The 25,607-nt window shown below is 35.2% G+C and overlaps 1 protein-coding gene and 1 non-coding gene across 3 annotated transcripts in view; both read left to right on the top strand.

Annotated features, from left to right (window-relative positions):
- The window catches only part of CRY1 (cryptochrome circadian regulator 1), a 94,129-nt gene that overhangs the window by 62,905 nt on the left and 5,617 nt on the right, over positions 1–25,607 (top strand). For both annotated transcript variants that reach the window (XM_060656535.3, XM_060656534.3), the window contains exons 3-10: positions 16,325–16,467; positions 19,464–19,648; positions 20,047–20,135; positions 20,922–21,062; positions 21,144–21,455; positions 23,457–23,608; positions 23,845–24,047; positions 24,154–24,249. In XM_060656535.3, coding sequence (XP_060512518.2) covers positions 16,325–16,467; positions 19,464–19,648; positions 20,047–20,135; positions 20,922–21,062; positions 21,144–21,455; positions 23,457–23,608; positions 23,845–24,047; positions 24,154–24,249 — 1,321 coding nt within the window. The remainder of the gene's footprint in view (positions 1–16,324; positions 16,468–19,463; positions 19,649–20,046; positions 20,136–20,921; positions 21,063–21,143; positions 21,456–23,456; positions 23,609–23,844; positions 24,048–24,153; positions 24,250–25,607) is intronic.
- Positions 9,226–9,344, top strand: LOC132660407 (5S ribosomal RNA). The gene has a single exon (XR_009601765.1). It is a non-coding gene; the product is annotated as a 5S ribosomal RNA (ribosomal RNA).

Here is a 25,607-nt window from a genome sequence, read left to right as displayed (position 1 = left end):
GGTGCAGCCACTCTGCAAAACAGTATGGAGGTTCCTCAAAAAATTAAAGATAGAACTACCCTATGACCCAGCAATTGCACTACTAGGTATTTATCCAAAGTATACAGGTGTGCTATTTTGAAGGGGTACATGCACCCCAATGTTTATAGCAGCACTATCGACAATAGCCAAAGTATGGAAAGAGCCCAAATGTCCATTGATGGATGAATGGATAAAGAAGATGTGGTATATATACACATTGGCAATCAAAAAGAATGAAATCTGGCCATTTGCAACAATGTGGGTGGAATTAGAATGTATTATGCTAAGTGAAATTAGAGAAAGACAAATATCATATGATCACTCATATGTGGAATTTAAGATACAAAACAGATGAACGTAAGGTAAGGAAAGCAAAAATAATATAAAAACAGGGAAGGGGACAAAACATAAAGAGACTCTTAAATATAGAGAACAATCTGAGGGTTGCTGGAGGGGTTGTGGGTGGGAGCATGGGCTAAATGGGCAAGGGACATTAAGGAGGACATTTGTTGGGATGTGCACTGGGTGTTATATGCAGGGGCTGATTCTTCTTCTACTTCTGAAATCATTGCACTATATGCTAACTAACTTGGATGTAAATTTTAAAAAATTGGGATTATTTTATTTAATAAAAGTTACAAATGGTAAAATCAGTGAAAAATTTGGTTTACAATGAACATTTAAATCTTTCTTCTACCTTAAACTGCTAGTTTCCCTCCTAGAAGCAACAACTACTACCAGCTTCTTTTGTAGTCGTTGGAAATATTTTTTATATTAATAAGAATGTATATGTCAGGTGGTTATGTGTGTATGTGTGTGTATATATATATATAAATAATATAAAGAGAGATCTGTAGCTGTGTGTATGTTACCACCCCCCCCAACCCCCGCTTTTTAAAACCAAGATAAGAACACACTATATTTTACACCACCTGTGCCAAGCTTTATTCACATAGCCATGTGTTTTGGAGATTGTTTCCTGTTGTTTCCTCAGTCTTTTAAATGGCTTCATAGTGTTCCATTGTGTAGGTATGCTGTGATTTTTTTTAACAAGCTTTCTACTGAACATTAGTCATTTTCCACAGGCCTTTGCTAATACAAATAATGCTGTCAGTGAACATCCTTGTCCAAATATATATCTTTGCTCACATGTGCTCATACATTTTTGGGATAATTCTTAGAAGAGGACTTTCTGGGTCAAAGGGCTATAATGAACAACATGCTACTAATAATACAAAACTGTAGTTTCATGGCAGAGTTTTTTAACTTGGTAAAATCTTAAATCTCCTAGTCTTACTTTGCCTTTTTTTCCCCTAATGAAAACATTAGTCCTAGAGAGATTAAATGAGTTGACTAAGGTCATGCAGCTAGCTTATGGTAGTAGTGCTCAGACCAGAAGTTGTTTTCTTGGCTATCTTTTTTTTGTCCATCCCTTCCTATTTATACCATTAGGATTCCTAATGTATATCTGCTTTTTGGGGTTTTTTTTGCAGCTGTTTGATTCATCAAAAAATTTTAATAGTAATGTGCCTGTTTCTAATACAGATGAGAACAGTTCCTTTCCCTGAGTGAAAATGTCCCCAGTGTTGGGAATCAAATCAACACTACTTGGTCTTTTTCATTGGTATGAAAGAAACCTTTAATGTTTAGGATTTGGCTAATGCAGCAGTTCTGGCTACTGAAAATTTACTTTATTAAAGTATGTTTTACTACTGTGGCTACTTGGAGTCAGAATTTAACCTAGGTACATGGAAGAGTTGTGGGTAGAAAGAATATCAGAAACAATGGTAATAGTTTATCAGCAACTCATGAGTATAAAATGTGTGTATCTCTAAATCCATGTGGTATAAGTAAACTGAATCCTAAGATGATTTTACTTGCAAAAATAACGAAACTTAAACAACAAGTGTTTAAAGATATGGAGAAAAGGAAACCCTCTTGCGCTGTTGGTAGGAAGGCAAGCTAGTGTAGCCACTGTGGAAAACAGTATGGAGGTTCCTCAGAACTACCCTATGATCCAGTAATTGTACTACTTGGGTATTTATCCCCAAAATACAAAAACACTAAGTCAAAGGGATACATGTACCTCTACATTTATAGCAACATTATTTACACTAGCTAAGCTATGGAAGCAACCCAAGTGTCCATTGATAGATGGACATAAAAATGAAATCTTGCCATTTCCAACAAATGGATGGAGTCAGAGAGTATAATGCTAAGCAAAATAAGTCAGAGAAAGGCAAATATCATATGATGTCACTCATGTGGAATTTAAAAAACAAATAAGCCAAGGGGAAAAAAGAGAGAGAGACAGATCAAGAAACAGACTCTTAACAGTAGGGAACAAACTGATGGTTACCAGAGGAGACAGAGGTGGGGGAATGGGTGAAATCGGTGATGGGGATTAAGGAGTGCACTTGTTGTGATGAACACTGGCAGAGAAACAGTGGTTTCTGCATGGGCCATAAAATACAGATACATGAACACACACACATGCATAGATGCTTACTGTTTTATTCAGGTTGTTCCTTGGGCTACATACAGTAGTTTGTATAAAATACCACTTACGGAAACTTCCTTTCAGATTATACACTGTCTAGAGCCATAGAGGGAATTCCTTTTTGATTGCGTTGATGTTCTTACTTTTACTTTTTTTTAGAGGCACTAGTGTTTAAAAAAAAAAAAAAAAAAAAAAAGCCTAAAAGGTTATGCAGTAAAAAGCAGGTCTCCTTCCCACTCCCCACCCTCACACCCTGTTTCTCTGAGGGGAAAGACTCTTTTGTCCATAACCAGCTGACTCATTTATATTATTGTCTCTGGTTTTTTTCTAGTACAGAAGATAGAATTTTTAGTAGGTAAGTAATCCTATTTCCTACATGGGAGGTAAAACTGTTTTAGACCTGGTAGTAGTACTTTAGTTGGTTGGTATGGTGACAGTGGCTCAGTACTGATGTCTGCTGTGTATCTTCTCTTTATAGCATTCATTCTATTTATATTAGATTTAGGGATGGGGTCAGGGAATTTTTATACACACATATATGTGTGATAAACTGTTGTGTTTTCTGATGTGTTTTCTACTTAGGATTTTTCCCAGTTAAATTTTGACTTTATATAGGACTTTTTTTTTAACTTTTTTCTTTCATGTTTTGAAGAAATGATGAAGAAACTTAGACACTAATGTAGGCAAAACTAGGATAACACTATTAATCATATAAATCTTGTATCAATTATTATTATGCAGTTAAATCTTGCATCTTCCACATTTGGTGCCAGAATGGTAAGTTACCAAGACCTTGTACATTCTAGGCCCAGCAGGAACTTTTAATGAAGAACTTAAAGAGTTGGTTTAAAACATTCTCATTATATCCAAGAAACAGAGACATGTGGCTAAAGTCTTTATAGGTGGACTCATTGAAGCATAACAAAATGTTTTGTCCAAAATCATAGAATAAATCAAAGAAGAACATCTAAAGCTACTAACATTTCACATACATAAAATTCATGCATTTTGAGTTATTTTGGATTCTTTATTATTTTATGGTACATGCTCATTTGAATAGGACAATTCATTCAATAGATATTGCTTGTCTGCTATTACAAGGCAGAGTTCAAGGTGCTGAGGGTATACTAGTGAACCAAACAGAAGATGTTTCTACCTTCATGGAGCTTATATGATAGTGGGAAGGAGGCAGATAATAAACAAGTAAATATGCAATGTCAGGCAGTGATAGGTGCTAAAATAAAGTGTGGGATATTAAGTGCCAAGGTGAGTGAAGGGTAATTATATGAAATCATGGAAGGCCTCCCTTCTAAGATGACATATGAGCAAATCATGTGAAGGGACTAAGCCATGCAAATATCTAGGGTGTGGCATTGTCAATCCACAACATTTTGCACCTTCTTCCATCAAAAGGTAGAGTTTATTTTCCCACTCCCTTAAATCTGGTTTGGCTATGTAACTTACTTTGGCCAACTGCCAAGGGAGACATTGAATTCCAAACCCTAAGCCTCAAGCAACCTTGAAGCTTCTACTTTGCCCTTTTAGAATGCTCCTTGTATCGTGCTGGGAATATGGGCTAGAATATCAAATTATGGGAGACCATGTAGAAATAGAGGACCAGTCATGAGCCAGCACCATGGTCTGAGATGTATGAGAGAGATTATCTCAGATCTTCCAGCCCCCACCAAGTTGTCAGCTCATTGCAAGCTCATGAGTGAGCCCAGGTGAGACCAACAGAACCACCATCTAGTTAACTGACAGTCTTGTGAGAATCAATCATTTTGAGCTACTGAGATAACTGCAACATGGGGAAATAATGATGCAGGCAGAGGGAATAGCAGTTACAAAGGCCCTGACGTGGAAGCGTGCTGTGACTTGTTTAGGAACAGCAAGAAGGCCAGGGTAGCTAGAAACACACAGTGAGTGAAGAGGAAAGAGGAGGTCAGAGAGGTTTCAAGGAGCCAGATCACAGGGCTTTCTTTATGGACCATGTTTAGGGGTTTGGCTGTCACTCTGAGTGAAATGGGATGCCATGGAAATTTTTGAGTAGATGAGTGACATGATTTCACTTACATCTTCTTTTTTTTTCTTTTTTATTTATTATTGACATATGATTGAGATATAATGTTATATTTCAGATATACAGCATATTGACTCAACAATTCTAGACATTAGTACTCATCAGAAGTGGTCACCATCTGTCACCATTCAATGTTATTAAAATATTGACAGTATTCCCTATGCTGTACTTTTCATCTCCATGACTTTTATTTTGTAACTAGAAGTTTGTACCTCTTAATCCCCCTCATTTATTTTGACCATCTCCTCACCTGCATCCCCTCTGGCAACCATTAGTTTGTCCTCTGTATTTAAGAGTCTGTTTGGTTTGTTTGTTCATTTGTTTTGTTTTTCAGATTCCACATGTAAGTGAAATCATATGATATTTGTCTTTCTCTGATTTATTTCACTTAGGATAATACCTGCTAGGTCCATCCATGTTGTTGTAAATGGCAAGATTTCATTCTTTTTTGTGACTGAGTAATATTCCATTGTGTATATGTACTACATCTTCTTTCTCCATCTATAAATGGACACTTAGGTTGCTTCCAAATCTTGACTATTATAAATAATGCTGCAGAAAACATAGAGGTACATATATCTTTTGAATTAGTGTTTTCATTTTCTTTGGGTAAATACCCAGTCGTGGAATTACTGGGTCATATGGTATTTCTATTTTTAATTTATGAGGACCCTCCATATTGTTTTCCACAGTAGCTGCACCAGTGTACATTCTCACCAACATTGCATGAGAGTTCCCTTTTCTCCATACTCTTGCCAACACTTGTTATCTCTTGTCTAAATAAAAATTTATTTTTTATTTATTTTTTTAATGTTTACTTATTTATTTTGTTGGGGAGGGGCAGAGAGAGAGAGGGAGAGAGAGAGTCAGCACAGAGCCTGATGCTGGGCTCTCTCCCACGACTCTGAGCTCATAACCTAAGTTGAATCCTAGAATCGGACACTCAACCGACTGAGCCACCTAGGTGCCCTTCTTGGCTTTTTAAGACTAGCTATTCTGCCTGGAATGAGTGATGTTGAGCATCTTGTTTTGTATGTTGGCCATCTATATGTCTTCTTTGAAAAAAATGTCTGTTTAGGTCCCCTGACCTGAATTATTTAATTAAATTACTATAATTTATAATAAATCAACTTTATTTAATTACATGTAATTACAAATGAATGTAAAAATTAAATTTATTGTAATTTTATTTATTATCATTAAATTATAATAAATTAACCTGAATTAATAAAAATTAAGTTTTTATTTAATCAGATTTTAGGGGGCATTTTTGGTATTGAGTTGTATAAATTCTTTACATATTTTGGATACTAACCCCTTATCAAATTGATATATCATTTGCAAGTATCTTCTTTCATTCGATAGGTTGCCTTTTTGTTTTGTTGGTTTCCTTCGCTGTGCAAAAGCTTTTTATTTTGGTGTACTCCTTATACTTTAATTTGCTTTTGTTTCCCTTGCCTGAGGAGACATATCCATAAAGATGTTGCTTAATCTACTGTCTCATCTTAACAATGAGAAGAAAGTGAATATGCCACAAAATCATGGGTGTTTTTTTTTTTAACCTACTAGAGAGTTGAGGACACAAAGAAACCTAAATAAACTAACTTCCATAAAGCAATGAGCCTTTCGTAGGAAAGAAGAGACTCATGGCTATATTCCTGGTGGCACAGCAGAAAGAAAAGGGAATCCACTGTAGTTGAGAGTAAAAAGAAATCAGTAGAAATTTTACCTAGCTTTTGTGGTCATATATGGACTGACATGGCAGATTAGAATCCCAAGAAACCCAAATTACAGAGCAAGTTCACACTCACTCTCTACAGTGCTTTTGTGGAATACCAGTGGCAATATACCAAAGGCTAAAGCAAAGCAGAAGAGCTGAGAGAGATTCCTCTTGAAGTGCTACTGGGCATTCACTTAGTGCAAAGTAGCAGTCCACTGAAGCTGGGGACAGGACAGCAGGCTAGAAAGATGTCTCCAGAGGAATAGAAAATTAGGGAGCAAAGCTGAAAAGCAAAGAGAACTCTGCAGCAACCATAAGACTGATGGGTAGACAACAAGGTAGAGAGAAGTGTACAGTTTGTAAAGCTATTGACTGGGTTGTCAAGCAGAGAGAGACATCTAGAATCTTTTCCATACTCAAATTCCAAGCCCTGTTGAAGAAGTTTGGCTCCTACCCTTAAAATATTTGAACCCAGTGGTGAATGGAAGGAATTTAACTAAAGTAGCAACAAAGCCAAGACCCACCTCAATTACAGATGATAGTAATTCAACTTCTAGCAGTCAGAGCCAAGACTATGCAATTTTCTAGAGATAAATATTATTTATTCCATCTCTATTCTTTTTTTTTTTTAAATTTTTTTTTTCAACGTTTTTTATTTATTTTTGGGACAGAGAGAGACAGAGCATGAATGGGGGAGGGGCAGAGAGAGAGGGAGACACAGAATCGGAAACAGGCTCCAGGCTCTGAGCCATCAGCCCAGAGCCTGACGCGGGGCTCGAACTCACGGACCGCGAGATCGTGACCTGGCTGAAGTCGGACGCTTAACCGACTGCGCCACCCAGGCGCCCCTCCATCTCTATTCTTTATACCATTGTCATACAATCAACTTATGAGACATATGATGGAGCAGGAAAATGTGACTTGCAATCACATAAAATGAAAAAAAAAGAAAAAGCAGAAATAGCCCCACAGTTGATGCAAATGTTGGGATTAGAATTAAGGACTTTGCAATAATTATGCTATAGATTTGAAGAATCTAGTCGAAGGTGAAAAAATGTGATTAGGTGATACTTTCAGTATAAAAGTGGAAACTATTAAAAAGAAGGAAATGAAGAATTCATTCAGTGGGCTTAATACAGATTGGACAAAGCAGAACAAAGGATCAGTGAACTTGAAGATGGGCAATGGACACAAAAATAAACCCAAAATGGATGAAGGACCTGAATGTGAGGCAGGAAACCATTAAAACCCTAGAGGAGAGAGCAGGAAAAAAACCTCTTTGACCTCAGCCGCAGCAATTTCTTACTTGACACATCTCCAAAGGCAAGGGAATTAAAAGCAAAAATGAACTGTTGGGACCTCATCAAGATAAAAAGGTTCTGCACTGCAAAGGAAACAATCCACAAAACTAAAAGGCAACCGACAGAAAGGGAAAAGATATTTGCAAATGACATACCGGACAAAGGGCTAGGATCCAAAATCTATAAAGAACTCACCAGATTCCACACCCGAAAAACAAATAATCCAGTGAAGAAATGGGCAGAAGACATGAATAGACACTTTTCTAAAGAAGACATCCAGATGGCCAACAGACATATGAAAAGATGCTCAGCGTCACTCCTCATCAAGGAAATTCAAATCAAAACCACACTGAGATACCACCTCACGCTGGTCAGAGTGGCTAAAATGAACAAATTGGGAGACTATAGATGCTGGAGAGGATGTGGAGAAACGGGAACCCTCTTGCACTGTTGGTGGGAATGCAAACTGGTGCAGCCGCTCTGGAAAACAGTGTGGAGGTTCCTCAAAAAATTAAAACTAGATCTACCCTATGACCCAGCAATAGCACTGCTAGAAATTTACCCAAGCGATACAGGAGTGCTGATGCATAGGGGCCCTTGTACCCCAATGTTTATAACAGCACTTTCAGTAATAGCCAATGTTTATAACAGCACTTTCAATAATAGCCAAATTATGTAAAGAGTCTAAATGCCCATAAACTGACAAACGAATAAAGAAGATGTGGTTTATATATACAATGGAATACTACTTGGCAATGAGAAAGAATGAAATCTGGCCATTTGTAGCAACATGGATGGAACTGGAGGGTATTGTGCTAAGTGAAATAAGTCAGGCAGAGAAAGACAGATACTATATGTTTCCACTCTTATGTGGATCCTGAGAAACTTAACAGAAGACCATGGGGGAGGGGAAGGTGAAAAAAAAGTTACAGAGAGGGAGGGAGGCAAACCATAAGAGACTCTTCAATACTGAGAACAAACTGAGGGTTGATGGGGGGTGGGGGAGAGGGGAAAGTGGGTGATGGGCATTGAGGAGGGCACCTGTCAGGATGAACACTGGGTTGTTGTGTGGAAACCAATTTGACAAGAAAGTATATTTAATATTAAAAAAATAAAAATAAAAAAAGAAGATGGGCAATTGAAATTATCTCAACTGAAGCACAAAGAGAAGGAAGTCTTTAAAAAGAGAACAGTCTGTGAAACAATAGTAAATGGCCTGACATATGTATAACTGCAGACCTAGAAAATAAGGGGAAAGAGGTTTGGGACAAGAAAAAAAAATGTTTGAAGAGATAATGGTTGACCATTTTCTAAAATTGATGAAAGATATCAACCCACAGTGTCAAGAACTCAAAAAACCCTAACGAGCATAAATATAAAGAAAACTACATCTTGCCACCTCATGGTCAATTAACTAAAAGCCAAAGATAGAAATTTTATAAGCAACCAGAAGAGAAAAGACATATTCAAGGAACCACAATAAGAATGTTGGTGGCTTTTTATTAGAAACAGTTGAGTCCAGAAGGCAATTGAATGGCATCTTTAAAGAACTACAAACAACTTTGTTAATGTAGCAAAAATATTCATTTAAAAAAAGAAGGTAGTCTATGGCCATACCACCCTGAATACGCCCAATCTCATCTGAACCCAGAAGCCAAGCAGGGTTGGGCCTGGTTAGTACTTGGATGGGAGACCACCTGGGAATACCAGGTGCTGTAGGCAATAGATAGGTAGGTAGATAGATAGATAGATAGGAAGAAAGAAAGAAGATAAACAGATAAATTTAAATTTAAAAAGAAAGTAAAATGAAGGCATTTTCAGACAGTCAAAAATAGAATAATTCATATCCAAAAGATCTATACTGTAAGAAATACTAAAAGAAGTTCTGCTAGGTGAAAGGAAATCATTCTGAATGAAAGATAGGATCTGCAAAAAAGAAGAAAGCACTAAATATATGGGTAAATATAAAATAACTTTTTTGTTATTTTTAGTTATGTATATTTATATATCCTATTTTCTTTAAAAGACTGTTGACAGGTTAAAAACAACTAATAGTAAATTATAGGAGGTAATACCAATATTAAGGGGCTTATAACATATATAGAAATAAAATTTATAACAGGATCACACAAGATGGGAGGGACATAAATATAAGTATATATAAGTTCTTACATTATTCAATAGTAATATATGATATGAAGGTAGACAGTGGTAAGAATGCACATTATGATCTAAAATAACATGAACAGCTACTTCAGAAAATTCAATAGAGGAATTTAAAATGGGATACAAAAAATATTTGACTCATTCACATGAAAGCAGGTAGATAAATTTAAGCTCAACTATGCCAGTTGTATTCAGTGTAAATAGTTTAAACTCTCCATTTAAAAGGCACAGAATAAAAAGCAAGAACCAACTAGATGCTGATGAGACATTTTAAAAATATGAAGAAACAGGAGATAGAGGTTTCCAGTTATGGAATAAATAAGTCACAGGAATAAAAGGCACAGCATAATGAATATAGTCCGTGATATTGTAATAGTGTTTTATGGTGACAGATAGTAGCCATATTTGTGGTGAGGATAGCATAGTCTATAGAGAATTTGAATCACAGTGTTGTACATCTGAAACTAATGTACCATTGTGTATCAACTATACTCAAAAATTTTTAATGAATAAACAGTTTGAAATAAAAACAACTGGAAAAGATGTGCTTTGCAAACAGCATAAGAAAGTAGAATTCAAGGCAAAATTAAGAGTAATCTTACATCAAGAGGGTATAACTATTATAAGTGTACATGTACCAGGTAACAGCATAAAAACATATGAATCTCAAACTGATAAACTCTCAGTTATTGATAGAATATACAAAAATTAATAAAGATATAGATGATATGAATAATGCTATCAACTGATTTGGTATACTGATATTTGCAGAACACTATACCCCAAAGCTATAGAAAATATATTCTTTTTTAGCACATATGAAATATTCACCAAGAGAGACCATATGCTTAGCCACAAAATGGGTACCAATAAATTTCAAAAGATTGACATTCTATACAATGTATTCTTTGGCTTCAATAGAATTAAATTAAAATGAATAGAAAAAAATCATAAATATTTATAACTGATAATGTAAAAATATATAAAAATTCATGAGATTCACCACTTCAGTTAAAAATAGTCTTAATATTAGGATAATTTCTTTAAAATATTAAAATTCAACTTGTCATTAAAAAACCAAACATTTATGGGATTCAGCTACAGCAGTGCTTAGAGGAAAATTAGTAGCTTTCAGTACTCCGTTAGGAAAGAAGGAATCAAAGAACTAAGCTTCCACCTTAAAAAGTAGAAAAAGAACAAATTAAACCTATAGTATAGTAAGTAGAAGAAAGGAAATAGTAAACAGAGGAATGGAAATCAGTGAAACAGAAAAACAATAGAGAAAATAAATGTGCGATAATTAATTTATTGTCTGTCAGCTCTAATTCACCCTTCTAAGTCCTGCTATGTGATAGTGAAGCTGGATGCTGTAAACATTTTTCCTTTGCCAGCTGGCTTGATACTAGAATTCCTCAATAGATATTGTTGGTGGTTCTCTGCCAAGTCATAGTAGGAGAGAAAGGGTTTTCCTTATTGGTAGTCTTGTGTGTTTTTCCTGCCACATTAGCTAGCAGTTGAGCATATGGGAGGCCCAGTAGTCTTTACCTCAGCCTCCCTCCTGAGCAAGCCCCAGCTTACCCACACCCTCTGGTAAATTTCCCTGCCCCTGATAGGCCACTTCCACAGACCAGCTGCATTTCACCCAGACCCCTGTGTAGGAAGTTTCTCAACCACCCAGCTTACTATTAACCAGGTCTGGCCTTGCCCTTTAGCAAGTTCATTCTCTACAGGGAAGGTTTTGTGTTACTGTGGCAGCAAGATCCATGCATTAAGGTGGGAGTCTCAGTGGAGGGTTCTTTTCTTCTGAGTTCTTAATTCATTATTTACTTATTTTCTCTCCATTTAGTGGTGGTGGCTGTGTTGTGCAATTGCTAATTTTGGACACCTTAGACAAGTACTATCCAACAGAAGCCACATACATAATTTTAAATTTTCTAATAGCCACATTTAAAAAGGTAAAAAGAAACAGATAAAGTTAATTTTATTTATTATTATTATTATTATTATTATTATTTTAATTTTTAGCGTGAACAGGGGAGGGGGCAGAGGGGGAGAGAATCTTTTAAGCAGGCTCCATACTCAGTGCAGAGCCTGATGCAAGGCTCAGTCCCATGATCCTGGGATCATGACCTGAGCCAAAACCAAGAGTCAAATGCTCAACTGACTGAGCCACTCAGGTGCCCAGAGTTAATTTTAATAATATATTTTATTTAACCCAGTATATCTAAAATATCCTTTTAATATAAAATGAGTATTAAAATTTTAAGCTATTTTAACCTTTTTCTCATATGAAGTCTTTGAAATTCAGTGTATATTTTATGTTTACAGCACATCTCTGTTCCAGTTAGCTACATTTCAAGTGCTCAGAAGCCACTTCTGTGGGTAGTGGCTATCTACCATATTGGATAGTGTAGCTTTAACTCCTCTTTCACTCCTTGTCATTGTTGACCACCTTTTACTTACTAATATTCTTCATATTAAATGTTCCCTGTTCAGATTGCTGCTGTTGTCTGTTTCTCGACTGAATCCTGATTGATTCAGTCAACAAAGCCAAAAACTGGATCTTGAAAAGATTGAATTGATAAACTTCTAGCAATATTGATCAGGGTGAAAAAGGGAGAAAATTTCTATCATAGCATTTCTATCATTCTTTATCAGGAATAAAAAAGGGGGCTATCACTAGAGATTCTCTAAACTTCAAAAGTATTATAAAGGATGTAAACATGATGCCAATAAATTAGACAACCAAGATGAAAAATTTCTTGAAAGTACAAGTTACAGAATTCTCAGAAAAAGAAAAAAAAGGAAAAGTGAATAGTCCTTTATCTCTTAAAGAACTTGAATTTATAATGGAAAACCTTTCCATAAATAAAACTCCAGGCCCAGAATGGCTTTAATTGTGAATTCTATCATGTATTTGAGAAAGAAATCATACCAATTTTACAGTACTTCTCAGAAAATATGGGGAAATGTTGGGAACACTTCCCCAAAACATTTGTTTTATGAGACCAGCATAATTCTAATACCATACTCTAATATCAAAACCTGATAAAGAGATTTTAAGGAAAAAAAAAGGGGGGGATAGCCAAGTGTCTCCCAGAAACAGACTCAGATATTCTTAATAATATATTAACAAATTGAAATTAGCAATATTTTTAAACAATACTACATCATGATCCAGTGAGGTTTATTCCAGGAATACAAAGCTGGTTCAACATTATAAAAATCAATTAAAATAATTCTTCCTAGTAATAGAATAAAGGAAAATATATTATGATTATCTCAATAGATGAAGAAAAAGCATTTGACAGAATTCAACATTGATTTGTGATTAAAAATACCTTTAAACTAGGAATAGAAAATTTGTAAGTGTTAATTTGATAAAGGTTGTCTATAAGAAAACATAACTAATGTCATTCTTAATGGTGATATATTGAGTACTTTCTGCCTAAGATAAGGAGTAAAGCAAGGATATGTACTTCTACCACTTACTGAAAGCTAACCAGTGTAATTGGGAAGGAAAGAGAGTAGATAATTAGCTTACTAGCTTATTACCCTCTTCCCCATATTTCCTATCATAGCATTATATTTTTTTCTAATAGTTAGTACTTTTTAAATTTATCTCCAGATTATCAATCTTCCTCAGTAAGCTCCAGGAAGGAGGGACCTAGTGTTATATCTGGCCTGTATTAAGAATTATAATATTTGACGTATGAGTGAATACATTTAATGTTTGGGGAACCTTCTCTTCTGTATCTTTTCATATTTATTGTGGAGAGATACTCACTAATTTATCCCCAGAGAAGAAGTTAAAGATTTCATTGGTGAGTTTAGTAAAAGGACCTAGGTGAGCATAGCTCAGATTGTACCTTTTCTTTTCTTCATTTGCTAAGAACACATATCCTATTCTCTTCTCCTGAGTCATAAATTTTATAGGGGAGCCCCCATTGCAGGGAAGCTGTTGCTTATCATTGGGTGGGTAAATCTGTTTTATTCAGGGATGAAATATTCTCAAGCTTACCTGCCCATAAACCTAGTATGTTTTCTCCAATTCTTCTTTACTAGTAATGTGGTCTATATTTTGATCTTTAACTGTGATTTATGTTCCCTTCCTTTACAAGGAAAAAGGGAAGGGAGTGTTACTGAGTCATCTTAAACTCTATCATCTATCTAAAAACTAAAAACTTATTTATAAAAAAATCATAGAGGGGCGCCTGGATAGCTCAGTCGGTTAAGTGTCCGACTCTTGATTTTGGCTCAGGTCATGATCTCATGGTTTGTGGAATTGAGCACCATGTTAGGCTCAGCACTGACAGCATGGAGCCTGCTTGGGCTTCTCTGTATCCCTCTCTCTCTCTGCCCCTCTCCTACTCGTGTTCTCTCTCTCACTCAATAAGTAAACATTTAAAAAATCATAGAATTTTTAACTACTACTTAGGAAAAAAAAGTTGTAACGTAAAAGGCAGAGAAAGGTTGCTATCATTAAAATATAAGGAGCTCTTACAAGTCCAAAGAGAAAAATTCATTGCCATAGAAAACCAAGCAAACATAAGCTGCAACTCACAAAAGAAGAAATATCCGAATGGCTAGTAATAATAGCTGCCATTCATTGAGGACTTACTGTATATTATGTCCTTAACAATTTACTTGCATTATGTCATGCAAACAGTAACAATGTTTTTTTTTTTGTTTGTTTTACTGTAGCAAATACATAGTTTTTATTATATGCTAGCTACTCTAAGCACATTACTTACAATCTACCTATTTTATAAACGAGGAAGCAGGCAGGAGGAGTTTAGCCATTTGTGCAAATAGTTGAGCCAGTCTTTTAACTCAGGAGGTCTGAGTTTAGAGCCTATGTGTGGTTTTTTTTTTAACATTTATTTTATTTTTGAGAGAGTGGATGTGTGTGTGCATGCGTGAGGGAAGGACAGAGAGAGAGGGGGACAGAGGATCCAAAATCAGGCTCTGTGCTGACAGAAGAGAGCCTAATTCAGGGCTCAAACTCACCAACCATGAGATTGTGACCAAGCTGAAGTCAGAAGCTTAACTGACTGAGCCACCCAGGCGCCCTTAGATCCTGGGTTTTTTAAATGCTACTTTATACTTCTTGTCCATAAAACAAAGAAATATAATGCTTTCCTACTCATTTTAATTTTATTTTTAAATTTCAAAAACAGTACGTGATTGTACTAACAAATGTGAACAGTACAACTGTGTGTAAAATAAAAAATAATTACTTTATTTGCACTCCTAAATTCTACTCTTCAAAGGTAAAAGCTGTTGACCACTCGATATGCATTCTTCAAGATTTTCAAGAAAATAAAATTTTAAAAATTATTTTTCTGTTTATTCCATGTGTATGTGTTAGTTTTTTTTTTTTTTTTTTTTTTTAAACCTTTAACACATGCTATTGGCAAGTGTATGGGGAGCAAGCACTTTGGTGTACTGCTGATGAGAGTGTAAATTGGTACACTATATCTGGTGGAAAATTTGGAGTGTCTATAAAAATTTTAAATGTGCTTACCTTATCCATTCATTGGTTTTCAAGGGACTATTTCTAGGAAAAATAGAACAAATGCCCCAGAATGTTTAAGATGAACGCATAAAGATAAGGATAGACACTGCATGGTTTATAGTAGCAATTTTTTTTTTAAATCACACCATTGGAAACAGCCCTTGTCTAAACTGTCCAGGTTTAGAGAATTAGTGTGTTTACTATATAATTAGTTAACTAATGGTAGAATTGCTGTTGATTTTTTTTTTCTTTGTAAGATATATCAGAGTAGATTTTAGAATTAAAAAGAAAAGCTACTACCCGCTGGGGAAATCAGTTAATTACCTGAAGTCACAGTCTCCACACTGAAAATCACTATAAGGAGATGTGTACATAACTTATCAATATAGCACCTGATACTCACTAAATATCTGGTATTATTATTACTATCTCTGTATCTCCACAGTTAGCATTTTTTGGTAATCAGAAATAACAAATTACAGAAGAGTACCTCAGCAAAGCATTGTGTATACCATATTAACTATCAAAGGTTTATGAAAGACCAATTCTTAGAATCAACAGACATAAATTCAGGTATTCTGGCTCTTTGTGAACATGGGCAAGTCCCTAAAGTTTAGGTATAAAATCCTATACCTAAATCCTAGGCAGATAATCCTATCTGCCAAATGGAGATACCAACCAAAGAGGTAAACTGAGGATTATTTTGAGGAACAAATGTAAATTATTTGAAAAGTAGAGTGCTATACAAACACATTTAGTGTAGGAAGCTGGTTTTAAGCATATTGTTAGATTGTCTAATGCCTAGTACAATGCTTGAAATCTAATCACTATACATTTCTTAACATATTTTTGAATTTATAAATTGTGTGGTTTCTTCCTGCATATTCAAAGTTTGATTTATGTATAATAATTTCATATGTAGAGTTTGAGCTTTTCACTTTTTCCAGAATGTGTTGTTGTAATAGAAAAAATAATTATTAAAATTTGTGTACATTTTTGTCCGTTTTTCTTACTTTAGGAATGGAACATTACTAAACTTTCAATTGAGTATGATTCTGAGCCCTTTGGAAAGGAACGAGATGCAGCCATTAAGAAACTGGCTACTGAAGCTGGAGTAGAAGTTATTGTACGAATTTCACATACATTATATGACCTGGACAAGTAAGTTTTTCTTTTATTCTGGTAGAATATACATAACATAAAATTTGTTATCTCAACCATTTTTAAGCATACAGTTCAGTGGTATTAAGCACATGGACCAGTAAGTTTTAACCTGTGGGACTTAAGTTTGTGAAATGAAAATAACAACATACACATAGAATTGTGGGAGAATTAAATGAATGTATGTTAAGTCCTTAGCCTTTTAACTGCTGTGATTTTTTATTTACTCGAGAGATGCCAAAATTACAGGCACATTTAGTGCATAAGACAAAAATACTCAGAATTTCACTGTCAAAACTATTATGAGTATCACATAATTTTCCTTGACTGTTCTAACTCAACCTGTGGTCTTGCCTTTCAGGGCTCTTAGTAATATTAATCTCATAGTTTATATGATATAAAGCTATACTACACTTTGATATGTTCAGGATGATTGTCTTAAATTATTTTATTTCATGCATTTATATCTTTTTTTAATGTTTATTTATTTATTGTGAGAGAGTTAGAAAGAACATTTACACAAGTGTGCAAGCAGGGGAGGGGCAGAGAGAGAGAGAAGGAATCCCGGGGGGGCCTGATCCCATGAACCATGCATGACCAGAGCTGAAACCAAGAGTCAGATGCTTATCTAACTGAGCCATCCAGGTGCCTCTCATGTATGTATCCCTCGTCTGGATTTTAATTTCAGATGCAAATTGTATATAATATTACTTTGCATAGCTGTAGTCCTCTAAAATGTGGCATAATATCTTATTTCTCAAAGTGTATTTTTTTTTAAATATCATTTCTTGGTGATGCTTTGTCCAAAAAAAATTCTGTGGTTAAATTTAGAAAGTATTTATATTCTTTGAATTTTGAAGGTTTATAAGATTCATTAGTGTAGTAACTTTTGGCATACTGTCATCCTTACAAGTGCTGAACTTGAAATCTCATAATTTATGTACCTTTTAAATTGTTTTACTTTTTTAGTTCTTTACTCATTTTATCTAGTTAATAAAGCTAATTCTATAAGTTACATGAAAAACTAGTTAATTTTGTTCTACTTTTCCAAATGTATAAAAACTGTAGTTTGATTCAGGCAGGGGTCTTATTTGATATTAAGCCAAAAGTCATATATCTCATATATATATATATATATCTTATTGTTTTTGGTGCAATTATAAATGAGATTATTTTCTTAATTTCACTTCCAAATTCATTCCATGAGGCCAGTTCAGCCTGATACCAAAGCCAGATAAAGACCAAAAAAAAAAAAAAAAAAAAGAACTACGTTAGGCCAATATTTCTCATGAATATAGATGCAGAAATTCTCAAGAAAATATTAGCAAATCAATTTCAGCAATACATTAAAAAAATCATACATCACGATCAAGTGCAATTTATTCCAGAGATGCAGGGGTGGCTCAGTATTCGCAAAAAATCAACATGATACATCACACCAATAAGAGAAAGGATTAAAACCATTATGATCATTTTAATAGATGCATAAAAAGCATTTTACAAAGTACAACATCCACTCATGATAAAAACCTTCTGCAAAGTAGGTCTAGAGAGAATGTATCTCAACATAATAAAGCCTTGTATGAAAAACTCACAGTCAACATTATATTTAATTGTGAAAAACTGAGAGCTTTTCCCCTAAAGTCAGGAACAAGACAAGGATATCCACTCTCACCATTTTTATTCAACATAGTACTGGAATTCCTAGCCACAGCAATTAGACAACATAAAGAAACAAAAGGCATCCAAATTGGTAAAGAAGAAGTAAAACTCTTGACTATTTGTAGATGCCATGATACTGTATATAAAAATCCCTAAGGACTCCACCAAAACACTACTAGAACTGATAAATGAATTCAGTAAAGTCACAGGTTATAAAATCAGTGTGCAGAAATCTTTTTGCATTCTTATACACCATTAAGGAAAAATGGAATTTAAGAAGACAAATGAGCATAAGGAAAAAAAGAGAGAGGCAAAGCAAGAAACAGACTCTCAACTATAGAGAATAAACTGATGGTTACCAGAGGGGGAGGTGACTGGGAGGATGGGTTAAATAGGTGATGGAGATTAAGGAGGATACTTGTGATGAACACTGGGTGTTGTATGGAAGTGTTGAATCACTAAAGTATACACTTCAACCTAATATAATACAGTATGTTAACTAACTGGAATTTAAGTTAAAAACTTTGTAAAAATGTACTATATTTGGATTAAGGAAACCTTGATTTCCTATTTATTAGTTATGCAACCTTGACTAACTTATTTAACTCTTTCAGTAGGTTCTAGTTTTTGATCCATAAAATGAAGGAATTAGATTTTACAGTCTTTCTTTATTAGGGCTAAATGTCAAGCAAATGGCCATCGTAAAAGAAAATAATTGGTTATTCCCAAATAGTGTCTGATCCAAGCTACCATTGTCAAAGCTAATTTTTCTTTTTAGTATAACTTGATTGAGGCAATCAGTGATCAAAAGTGAATGTAAAATGTACATAAGATACATATGCTGACATTTTAAACAAATGCATGATAAGCACAATAGAAAATAGCAAGTGATTGTCACTACAGTAATATAGAATCCTAATTAATGAGACTTGCTTATTGCTCCTTGATATTGTATTGGTCCGGTCTAGTTTTTACTGACGATTAAGAGATTCTTTGAGCTGAGTTTTAATGTTTTTACCTTTTCATATGTATTATTTTTATGTTATTGCCTTTAGGCTAATTTAGCTGCTTGTTTTTTTCACTCATAGATGTTTAATGATGCCCTTTGTCTTAAAGGTTTTGGTATTTGCATACTGTATATTTTTGACAAGTAGCAGATGTTTAAAAAATTGCGAGAATGGTTTTTAGATTCAATAACTACTTTAGTAATTTTCATGGTTGTATAAGAAGCTTACATCTGCCTAGAAGTCTTAAGTAATTAATTTTATTTTCTGATTTTAAGCCTTTTCAGAACTTACCAGTCAAATTATATTTTTATTTTACTTTGTTATTAGGATCATTGAACTCAATGGTGGACAGCCACCTCTTACTTATAAAAGATTCCAGACTCTCATCAGCAAAATGGAACCACTAGAGATACCCGTAGAGACAATTACTTCAGAACTAATAGAAAAGTGCACAACTCCTCTGTCTGATGACCATGATGAGAAATATGGAGTCCCTTCATTGGAAGAACTTGGTAGGTGTAAATGGTAATAAATGCAGAGCTTAAGAGTTAATAAATCACTCAGAAAATCTCACTTCTAATTTGACATGTAAAGTATTTTGCATTTAGAGGGAAAGGAGAAAAAAATCTAAAAGAAGCTCTTAAACTAAGAAGTGATAAATCTGTACATTATTTATGTGTTCTATAAATGTGATCTATCTGTGATCACCTTAAGATGTTCATCCTAAAGAATAGAGACCATGATGTATCCTTATATATGAGGAGTTACCCAGGGCCGTCAGTTCGTTTTTATGCTACTGTCATAAATTATTCTGCAAAGTATTTTTTTCCTACCTGTTGCGGTTCAATAAAAATTATTTTAGTTCCAGAAGAATATTTTTTCTTTTTTCTTCTTTTTGTTTTTTTTTTAGGTTTTGATACAGATGGCTTACCCTCTGCAGTATGGCCAGGCGGAGAAACTGAAGCACTTACACGTTTGGAACGGCATTTGGAAAGAAAAGTATGATAACATAGATCATGCTTGTATTTCCAAACTGGCATCTAAAGAATAATTTCACTCTTTTTTAAAACCAAAAAGTAGACTGTTGAACAAGAGGGATTGAGAGAAATAGTTAAAACAGCACAGACCTAATTGTTTGAAAATTAACAACCATCTCTTCATTTAGATATTTTTTTTCCTCCTCTGCTGATTATTTCCTCTTTAGCTACTACCAATACTACCTCTTCTTTCTGTGTAAGCTGGTATCTGATGACCATAACTTTGAAGCTAAGATAAAGTTCTTCTATTTCACCTTTACCTCAGTGTCAAGGAGACAGGTTGAAAGTGCTCTCAGCTTCGTGTTAGGAATTTGAAGGTAATTTATTTCATATGAGTATGTGCTACACCAGGATGGCTAAAACAAAAGAATGCTTAATTGTATTCTGCTGTGTTTTTTATTAAAACATGATTGTGGCTGGGATAATAAGATATTATTCTCCAAGAAGTATGTAACTTTTTTTTGTTTTTGTTTTTGAGAGAGGTTAGAGAGTGTGAGCAGGGGAGGGGCAGAGGGAGAAGGAGAGAGAGAATCTTAAGCAGGCTCCATGCCCAGCACAGTGCCTGAAGCGGGGTTTGATCTCATGACCATGAGATCATGACCTGAGCAGAAATCAAGAGTTGGACACTCAACCGAGCCACCCAGACGCCCCAGAACTATGTAACTTTAAAGAAATATATATCAGTTTTAAATACTCTTTAAAATGGAAAAGGCAATTAGTTAGCATGATTCTCTCTGTGTATTTTCAGGCGTGGGTGGCAAACTTTGAAAGACCTCGAATGAATGCAAATTCACTGCTTGCTAGCCCTACTGGACTCAGTCCTTATCTTCGATTTGGTTGTTTGTCATGTCGACTGTTTTACTTCAAACTAACAGATCTCTACAAAAAGGTACTATCTAAAACTGAAGCTTGATTTTCAGAATACTTTTTTAAAAATTGCTGACAATACTTATTTGCATTTTAACCTTAGGTAAAGAAGAACAGTTCCCCTCCCCTTTCCCTTTATGGGCAACTGTTATGGCGTGAATTTTTCTATACAGCAGCAACAAATAATCCACGCTTTGATAAAATGGAAGGAAACCCCATCTGTGTTCAGATTCCTTGGGATAAGAATCCTGAGGCTTTAGCAAAATGGGCAGAAGGACGGACAGGCTTTCCATGGATTGATGCCATCATGACACAGCTTCGTCAGGAGGGTTGGATTCACCATTTAGCCAGACATGCAGTTGCTTGCTTCCTGACCCGAGGTGACCTGTGGATTAGTTGGGAAGAAGGAATGAAAGTAAGTATTCTGCTAACTAATATGGTACAGTCTTATTTTGAAAGACTCTGTACTTTATTAAACAATTCCTATAAGTTGTCTATTATGTAGATTCGTTTATAGTCTAATTTTTTCAGTGGGTAAAGAATTTAAATCCCTAAAGAGGCACACTCTTGGAGAGCAGAATGGTATAATCAGACAGGAAAAATGTGAAAACTGGTTTGATTAACCTAAAGTCATTTCAGAGACTGAACCAGCCTAGCCATCAAGGGAACTATAAGGTTTAATAACACTCTGGACTTACTAGATTAACATATTTATAGGTGATTATTTCTACTACAAAAAAGGATTCACCTGGAATTCTTAGAAATATTGAATTTATATTGTAAAATTTTAAGCCTGTATCATTTTACTTCACTTCAAAATCACAGCTTTTTAGTAACCTAGTATGTAAAGTGAAACATACTGCATTTTATGACATCATCTTGTGGTTATATGTAATAGGACTTGATTTACCTTCCTGTTTATAACATAACTTTCCCCTATCCAAGGACCATTTCTGATCCATTAAAAACAATTTTTTTTAATGTTTGTTTATGTTTGAGAGTCAGGGTGCAAGCCAGGGAGGAGCAGAGAGAGGGAGACACAGAATCGGAAGCAGGCTCCAGGCTCTGAGCTGTCACCATGGAGCCCGATGCAGGGCTCAAACTCACGAACCATGAGATCATGATCTGAGCCAAAGTCAGACCCTCAACCAACTGAGCCACCCAGGCGCCCCATCTGATCCTTTTTTTTGGGTTTTGGTTTTTTTTTTTTTTTTTGCATCTCCTATATTTCCTAGTACAAAGTTGTACGTGAGGTAGATGTTATAGCAAACACTTAATGAATTTATAAAAATTCATTTTAATTTGGTCAAGGAATTCCAAATTTAAACTCTATAATGCTAGTGCATTTTTAAAGGTCATTTATATATTTTTTTTTTATTTTTATTTTTTTTAATTTACATCCAAATTAGTTAGCATATAGTGCAACAATGATTTCAGGAGTAGATTTCTTAATGCCCCTTACCCATTTAGCCCATCCAGCCTTCCCCAACCCCTCCAGCAACCCTTTGTTTGTTCTCCATATTTAAGAGTCTCTTCTGTTTTGTCCCCCTCCCTATATTTATTTTTTGTTTCCTTTCCCTTATGTTCATCTTTTTTTTCTCTTAAAGTCCTCATATGAGTGAAGTCATATGATGTTTGTTTTTCTCTAATTTCACTTAGCATAAAATCCTCTAGTTCCATCCACAAAGTTGCAAGTGGCAAGATTTCATTCCTTTTGATTGCCGAGTAATACTCCATTGTCTATATATACCACATCTTCTTTATCCATCCATCCATCAATGGACATTTGGGCTCTTTCCATACTTTGGCTATTGTTGATAGTACTGTTTATAGTGCTATAAACATTGGTATGCATTTGTCCCTTCAAAACAGCATACCTATATCCCTTGGATAAATACCTAGTAGTGCAATTGCTGGGTCGTAAAATAGTTCTATTGTTAATTTTTTGAGGAACCTCCATACTGTTTTCCAGAGTGGCTGCACCAGCTTGCATTCCCATAAAGGTCATTTATATTTGAGTGCTCCCTCTATGTAGGCCAGTGGTACCAAGCTTCTAAAGTTTTGTTAGTGATTTATTTGGTAACATGTTTGCTTTCTCAAAAATGTTTACTGCTTTTTTCTTTCATGTTTATTTGAATCGTTGACTTGAGTATTTTACCCTGGTCCCAATACCACCGGCAAAGATTAGAAAGGTGAATTCTATTCAGAAATTCACTTATATTACTTATATTTTTCTTTCCCTGAAATAACTCATTACAGAACAGAACATTGACAAAGAGGCTGACTTTAGAAAGTTTAATTTTATAGTTCTGTGCTAGATTTTCTTTTCCTTGACTTTTGATCTACAGAGACCTGGAAAATGGTTGCTTTGAGAATTGTATGTGTACAAACTAATTGGTTACTGTTACTTCTGAAGGTATTTGAAGAATTATTGCTTGATGCAGATTGGAGCATAAATGCTGGAAGTTGGATGTGGCTGTCTTGTAGTTCCTTTTTCCAACAGTTTTTTCACTGCTATTGCCCCGTTGGTTTTGGTAGGAGAACAGATCCCAATGGAGACTATATCAGGTAAATCAAGGGTGATTTTTATTCAGTTTGGAATAACTAATCCAGGAAGAAATTTTTATGTTTAAGCAACACTTAAGGTTTTCCCTACTTATCATGGGCAGCAGAAATGAGGAGATGGGTAAACGAATCATTTAAATGGTATTAACTTGATTTTGATTATTCATAGCTAATAATTAGTTTGTTATAATTTGCTTATAGTTCATTTTATTAATAGTTTTTCTTCCTTCTCCCAAAAGGCGTTATTTGCCTGTCCTAAGAGGTTTCCCTGCAAAATATATCTATGATCCCTGGAATGCACCAGAAGGTATCCAAAAGGTAGCCAAATGTTTGATAGGAGTTAATTATCCTAAACCGATGGTGAACCATGCTGAGGCAAGCCGTTTGAATATTGAGAGGATGAAACAGATTTATCAGCAGCTTTCACGATATAGAGGACTAGGTATGTCAGCAGTTACCTTTTGTTTGTTTCTTTGGCAGTTGTTTATGTGTACCTATCCTTGAATTTGATCTTGAGCATAACTTACTAGGAAATTTTTTCCCTTTAGGTCTTCTTGCATCAGTGCCTTCTAATCCTAATGGGAATGGAGGCCTCATGGGATATTCTCCTGGAGAAAATATTCCAGGTTGTAGCAGCAGTGGAAGTAAGTGAAAAGGAATTTTCTACACTTAGTAACATAAAGAGATTAATAATCAAATACATATTTACTGAATCCTCACTACGTTTTTAAAAAATCTATCTTTTGTAATCTATCTTTGTATAGTAGGTTCTTTGTACACATACATACATGTGTATATACATGCACTCACACATGTATACCCTCATTTCATTAGTGACATTTTAGAGATGAAAAACATCTTTACACATAGTAGAATTTAGGTCAGGAAGTTTTCTTGGAAGATTGTGGGGTGGATAGCAATTTGGGTAGGCAGATGAAGGAGAGAGCATTATGGACCTGGAAATGGGAGCAAGTGATTATGGAAAGATCCTGAGGATTTGACTTGCTATTAAAGCATTCTTCCCTCCAGTTTTTGTTCCATTTGAAAGGATTAGATATTTCTGAAGCATATCCATTTTTTCCCTCTACTTATCCTGTTTGTAGGCTTTTATCTTATAGTGTCTCACAAGGCATATCAAAGGTCAATACTCTGTGTAACTTGTATACAGATGTATTGAAGTATTTTTGTACTTAAAATAAAACAAAGCATAATCTAATTATGATAATAATTTAAAAAAAATTTTTTTAAATGCTTATTTATTTTTGAGAGAGAGAGACACACACACAGTGGGAGCAGGGGAGGGGCAGAGAGAGAGGGAGACACAGAATCTGAAGCAGGCTTCAGGCTCTGAGCTGTCAGCACAGAGCCTGACATGGGCTTGAACCCACGAACTATGAGATCATGACCTGAGCCAAAGTCAGACGCTTAACCAACTGAGCCACCCAGGCGCCTCCGATAGTAATATGTTTTAGGTTTTATTTAATTTTTAATTTAATGTTTTTCCTTTTCTTTTTATTTTTTTTTAATTTTTTTTTTTTAACGTTTACTTATTTATTTTTGAGACAGGGAGAGACAGCATGAACAGGGGAGGGTCAGAGAGAGAGGGAGACACAGAATCTGAAACAGGCTCCAGGCTCTGAGCTGTCAGCACAGAGCCTGATGTGGGGCTCGAACTCACGGACCGCGAGATCATGACCTGAGCCAAAGTCGGATGCTTAACCGACTGAGCCACACAGGCGCCCCTTTCCTTTTCTTTTTAATTTAGAGAGAGGGAGAGCCCAAGTGGGGTAGAGAGGCAGGCGGTGGGGAGGTGGGGGGGGGGGTGCGGGGAGAAAGAGAGAGAGAGAGAAAGAGGGAGAAAGAAAGAATCATAAGCAGGCTCCGTGCTCATTGCAGAGCCCGACGTGGGACTCGATTCCACAATCCTGGGACTACAACCTGAGGCGAAATCAAGAGTCGGATGCTTAACCACTGAACCACCCAGCCACCCTATTAATTTTTA

Source organism: Panthera onca, chromosome B4 (assembly GCF_046562875.1).
Source record: "Panthera onca isolate mPanOnc1 chromosome B4, mPanOnc1 haplotype 2, whole genome shotgun sequence".
NCBI classification, from domain to species: domain Eukaryota; kingdom Metazoa; phylum Chordata; class Mammalia; order Carnivora; family Felidae; genus Panthera; species Panthera onca.
The sequence above is the reverse complement of the archived record's forward strand: the minus strand, read 5'-3'. Positions and strand labels throughout refer to the sequence as shown.